Source organism: Babylonia areolata, chromosome 1, assembly GCF_041734735.1.
Source record: "Babylonia areolata isolate BAREFJ2019XMU chromosome 1, ASM4173473v1, whole genome shotgun sequence".
In the NCBI taxonomy this organism is placed as follows: domain Eukaryota; kingdom Metazoa; phylum Mollusca; class Gastropoda; order Neogastropoda; family Buccinidae; genus Babylonia; species Babylonia areolata.
Genome location: NC_134876.1, coordinates 54,373,931 through 54,379,937, shown reverse-complemented (window position 1 = coordinate 54,379,937; position 6,007 = coordinate 54,373,931). Strand labels below are relative to the sequence as shown.

Below are 6,007 nucleotides of genomic sequence, written 5' to 3'. Positions count from 1 at the left end.
GTTTGTATATGTTTAGACTGTGCGCGCACTTTCCAAACTTGACAGTGTGAGCTTTCTTTGAAAGTGCGCAATAGTGAACACATATGTTTGCACGTTGTTGTTTTTTTGTTGTTTTTTTTTTGGGGGGGGGTTGTTTGTTTGTTTGTTTTTGTTTTTTTGTTTTGTTTGTTTGTTTGTTTTTTTGGTTTTTTTTGGGGGGGTTGTTGGTTGTTGTTTTTTTTTGTTTTGATTTTTGGTGTTTTTTTTGCGCTTGCACGTTTGCTTACACACGCACAGACACACATACAGTGGATATTACGTGTGTTCGTGTGTGTGCGCGCCCGTTTCTGTGTGTGTGTGTTTGTGTGCGTGCGTGTGTGTGTATGCATGTGTGTGTACGTGTGTGTGATATAACGTTACACGTGTCATTCGCTGGCTTGCAAAAGTGAGCAAGCGTTCATCATGTGTGCGGAATCGTGTATGCACACGCTCGCGCCATTATCTTAGTAAAGCAGACTCCATTTTGCAAAGGAGCAGTTTCAGATTCAGCGTCAGTTTCAAAGAAGCGTCAAAGTGTACGGACATATCCATTAACCCAAGCCTCATCTGCCAAAAGATAAAAAAAATAAAGGAGCGGATGCCTGGCCCAACACGCTGACCACGGCTTTCAGGGCCAACCACACGTGAAACAGAAATCCTCTAAAAATGACAAGTTCTTTCCCTTGACTCGACAGCACGCTTTGGGAACCAGTAACCACTACAAACAACAACGACAACAACAGCAATTTAACACACTGAAAATGACACCATCACATTAAATACACATGGGGACAATTTCTTCGTAATCGTAAGTACTTAAAACCTGGTTTCATTCATCACGCATGATTTAATTTTACTCCGACCCCCAGTCCCAATTCGATCCATCACCGCCCATAATTAATTATATCAGTATATAGAGCCAAGTATGGACCAGGTCGACACGGAGGGGTTGTGTGAGGAGGAGTGGGGTGGGTGTGTGTGAGGATTTATGGAGATTCGGATGGGTGGGGTGGGTTGAGGCCAACGATGGGTAAAATTTCTTTTTTTTAGATACTACTTGTACCATCTACAAAGTTTCAGTATTTTGTTTTAGTCTGAAACATGGGGTTTTTTTAAAGAAGAAGAAAAAAATAAAGATAAGGTGCTTTCGGTTTTAGTAGAAAAAGAATATAAAAAGACATTTTTAAGACACATCATCAAATGTGTCTGTTGTTGAAGAAAACAACAAACAAAACACGTCCCTCTCTCTCTCTTCACAACCCCAGCTTCTACCGTCGGTAGTTTCCAACCACCAAGGTCATCACGTACACAGTGGTTAAGCATAGACTCCTATTATAGTGCATTATGGTATCATATGGACAGATAGTCATAGTTTACAGATTCTGGGAAATATTTTCAAAGCGAAACCAGTGTTCTGAAGCCATTTAAACTATGGTTGTTGAAATGTATCTTACACCAATTAACACACACAATTACACACACATATATACACACACACAGTGTGTGTGTGTGTGTGTGTGTGTGTGTGCTGCTTATATATTGTTAGAAATACACGTGAAGTGATGACAATGATCAGGTAAAACAGACATACCATTTCATCGTGGGGCACACCTTTCCGGTTTGAACTTGCTGGACCGAACAAATAATTGTGATCCAACTCCAGCTGTCAGTCAGGTTGGTGGTGTTTTCTTCTCTTTTTTTTTTACCCTATTACTATCACCAATGCATAATAAAACTCTCCCCTGCTACTGCAGTTGTATGACTCCAAGCAATCTCCTAACGTTGTTTTCCCCCGCAAGTTAACAACTCACAGCAACACGACCCGCGATATCGATCAAAACGGACTCAGAAACACAGTCGCTGCAAATAGTAAGCGAAGGGCGAAGGAGAAAAAAAAGAACAGCAGAGATAACGAAAGGCACACGACAGCTCAGCACCAAGCGGCAGAGTGTTGTTCCTGAGGTGACTGAGCTGTCAAAGGGATGGTCCCTGCTTTGTGGTGGAGACAAATCGTTTTCACAGCGCGCGAGCGTGGTTTTTCCTCCCCGTCCTTCTGGGTCCGGGCCCTTACTTGCGCCGTGACTTTTTTTCTGCCCCCCCCCCCCCTCCTCCTACCCGTCCTCCCCCTGTGTTTTTCACCTCCCGGCTTTACTTCCCAAACCTCTCACTTTCAGCGACGCATATCTCTCCTCCCGGCTCCCGGCCTGACCCTACTAGCGAGGTGGACGGACGTGGAGTAGGAAGGGGGCGGGGATTTGCGGGGGACTTCCAATGTTTGCAACATGCCGACATGGCCTGGTCCCCAGATAAAATTGATGGCACATTCTTCCCTCCGCTGCCGCACGTGCTCTCGCGCCATTCCACCGTCTCGCGCATGCAAGGGGGGGTGGACCAATGAGACGGTTCGGTTTGACAAGAGAACGACGCGCAAGCATCAGTGAGTTGCAGAGGACAGCGAAAGTCGCGCGCGCGCGTTGCTTCTTTTGTTCTGAGTGGCGCCCGTCTGCAGTGGATTTTGTCTGTCTGTCTGTCTGTCTGTCTGTCTATTAAGTCTTTCTTGTTGGCCTTTCTGGTTCTGGAGGGATGTCCGTTTGCACAAGGGATTTAGCGTGACTGACCTTTGAGACTTGTATAAAACCGTTCCGGATCATGTGCTCTTGATCTTTTCTCGAGCTGCACAAACTTTGTTAAGCGAATTTGTTGAACGTGGCTAGGATCTGACCGTCCACTTTGTTTATTTCTTGTTGTTGTTGTTGTTGTTGTTGTTTTTCATAAGAAATACTAAAAGTCCGAAACTTAATAAGAAGCTATTTCACAACAAGCTTTAAAGTGAGTCTCGTAACAGGAGCCGAGCATTTATAAAACATAAAGTTATCATCCATACTTTTTGAAAGTCAAACATTTTGTCGTGTCACAACCATGAACGAGCCTCCCCCCCCCCCACCCCACCCCACCGGCCCCAAGCATACTGTTGTATGGTTAAAAACTTGATTATTAAATACACAAAAGTTCAAAGTAAGTTTGAATGACTGATTAACTGGCAAACGGCAAACATGCAAATATGTATCAGTCACTATTTTTGGTTGTTATTGTTTATCGAGCATTACCGTCACATCTCTGCACGTAGACATACAAGGTCAAGTAAAGAAGAGAGAAATTTTCAGGTAATCCTAAGTGCATCCCCTACTCGATCAGCCCGAGTAACACAAGACAGGGGGTGTTGTCGCATATGTTCCTTCACCGACTTGACACCGATCAAGTTTCTCAGTGCATTGTTTGTAAGTTCTAATAAATGAGTGTGTGGAGGAGGGGGGTAGAGGAGGTGCAGGGTAGTGTGAGTGTGTGTGTGTGTGTGTGTGTGTGTGTGTGTTGGAGCTCATGTACGTTTATATGTATTTGACTGTGCTTTCATATCTGTGAAACTGCGTGTTTGGTGCATATCTGTTATGCATGTGTGGGTGTATGTGTGAATGTGTGTCTTCATGTTTTACATTTATTTGCTTATTTATCATCATTGTTGTCTTATTTATTTATGTATTTATTTTATTTTAAATTATTTTCATTACTACTACCTTTTTATATCATAGTTATTTATTTATTTATTTATGTAAGCTTATCTATAATTTATTCACCTTTTTTTTTTCCTCAAGGCCTGACTAAGCGCGTTGGGTTACGCTGCTGGTCAGGCATCTGCTTGGCAGATGTGGTGTAGCGTGTATGGATTTGTCCGAATGCAGTGACGCCTCCTTGAGCTACTGAAACTGAAACTGAAACTAATACGCTCACTCTCTTGCTAGACTCCTGTGCACCGCTTTCTCCCCCCCTCGCCCCATGCCCCCCGTCCCCCCACTCAAGCACCCCCGTGCATCACCTCGCTACGTTCAGCGAGTTGATGTCGGTCGCGCAGTTGGAAAAAAAAAACCGAAAAAAAAAAAAAAAAAAAAAACCGAAGATGAAAACAGCTCAGCCCCTTTGGCCAAAAACGACGGCTTAGCAGTGTGTGTTTTTTTGTTGTTTTTGTTTTTTGTGGGGTTTTTGTTTTTTTCAGGCTTGTCTGCTTTTTGCCTTAATTAACGATCGGCGATGTATGGTTTTCCAGACGCGAGTTCTACTGTCAGCGACGTGTGAAGAGGATTGTTGGTCGCGAGCAAGCGCTTGTCCGTGTCGCCCCGCGCCGTCACCGCCGGTCATTAATTGGTTCGCAACCGTTCAGCACCCGCCTGCCACTCCGTGACTGGGTCCATGGGTGAGCAGCTGGTCGCTGGTTGGTTCGTGGATTGGTTTATGTTTTTGAGGACGCCGTAATAGATACGTAAAGTTGCTTTGTTTTTTGTTGTTCTTTTTTTTGTTTGTTTGGGTTTTTTTTTTTTCCAGTTCAAGACCAGAAATTGTGTGAAGAAATTTGTGTGAAACAGCAGCTCGCTAAATTTAATGATGAATGTGACTTTGCGTCTCTGAACTACTTCAGTTATTGTATAAAATTTAAAGGGAAAAAATAACATATAAAATTCTAAGAGGTCCTAATCCTAATGAGTCCTTCAATAATAATAATAATATTAACAACAACAACAACAATAATAATAATAATAATAGTAATAGTAATAACAATAATGCTATTGATATTAGTGGTTCAGTTTCAAGGAGATGTCAAAGCACGTGGACTGATCCATGATACACTACACCACATCTGCTCAAGAAAAAACCCACAAAAGAGCAACTGAGTACTATTCGCATAAATCCAAGGCACTGATCAGGCCTTGAGATCTTGGCCTGGGTTTGTATAAAAATTAAACATAAAGTGTTGGGGGAAAAACACCAACAACCGCGCGCACTCACGCACGCGCGTATACTGACATCAGGGTGCAATTGTACATATAGTGATTATAATAATAATAATAATAATAATAATGATATAACAACAACAACAATAATGATAGTAATAATAATATTAATAATAATAATAATAATATAACAACAACAATAATGATAGTAATAATAATAATAATAATAATAATAATAATAATAACCATAATAATAACAATAATAATAATAAATGTCCTGTTCAGCGCAGAATATAACCCGCTCTTAATGAAAAGCTCTCTCAACTTGATTCACAGTGGAAGCCATGATCAAGCGATGATTCTTAAAAAAAAAAACACCAAAAACCCGTAGGTGATTGTTCACAAAAACAAACCTATCATCCATTCAGACACATAACGCAATACAACCTCTTACCTGTGCTTTATAATCACTTATAAGATTGTACCCACAATCCCACATTAACAGCCTAGATCATTGACCAGGACAAACTCAAAAACATTTCTCCACTCATGATTCAATCACAACCCCCTCCAAAAAATCACTAATGATCACACATTTCTTCTCGAGTTTAACAGTCAACTACGGTGAATGAATTAGTGTACAGTCGCATGGTTTTTACGTTTTTTGTTGTTGTAAAAAACATACCCAGCATGCACACCCCCGAAAGCGGAATATGGCTGCCTACATGGCGGGTTAAAAACGGTCATACACTTAAAAAAAACACAAAAAAACACTCGCGTTTATACGAGTGAACGTGGGAGTTGCACCCCACGAACGCAGAAGAAGAAGAATATATCTGTATTCGCATTTCCTTTCAGATCGAATTCATAATCTAGTCATAAAAAGTGAATATTCATAATTGTACTTTTTTTTTTCGCTGAACATGGAGACCAGTGAAAAACAACAATAAAAAAAAAAACAAAAAAAACCCCACTATTGACACACGAAGACATGTGACACAAAGGGAAAACAAAAGACAGATGAGGAATGAGTGGACAGGTAGATGAGTGAGGTGTAAGCCTTCTACGTGCGTTTGTGTGCGTGCGCGCTCAGTTGTGGAGGCAATAAATGAGATGGCGATGAAGATCAGAGTGATGAAATGCACTTCCCTCAGGAGAAAAAAAGTATGGTGAGGGATTTCGTTCAGTCACATTAACACAAGAGTCTC

At 41.5% G+C, this 6,007-nt stretch overlaps 1 protein-coding gene across 1 annotated transcript in view; it reads right to left on the bottom strand.

Moving 5' to 3' along the window:
• The window catches only part of LOC143284544 (uncharacterized), a 13,001-nt gene extending 10,915 nt beyond the window's left edge, over positions 1-2,086 (bottom strand). Inside the window, exon 1 of the mRNA XM_076591347.1 lies at positions 1,610-2,086. Coding sequence (XP_076447462.1) covers positions 1,610-1,617 — 8 coding nt within the window. The 5' untranslated portion in view covers positions 1,618-2,086. The remainder of the gene's footprint in view (positions 1-1,609) is intronic.
• Positions 2,087-6,007: the final 3,921 nt, after the last annotated feature.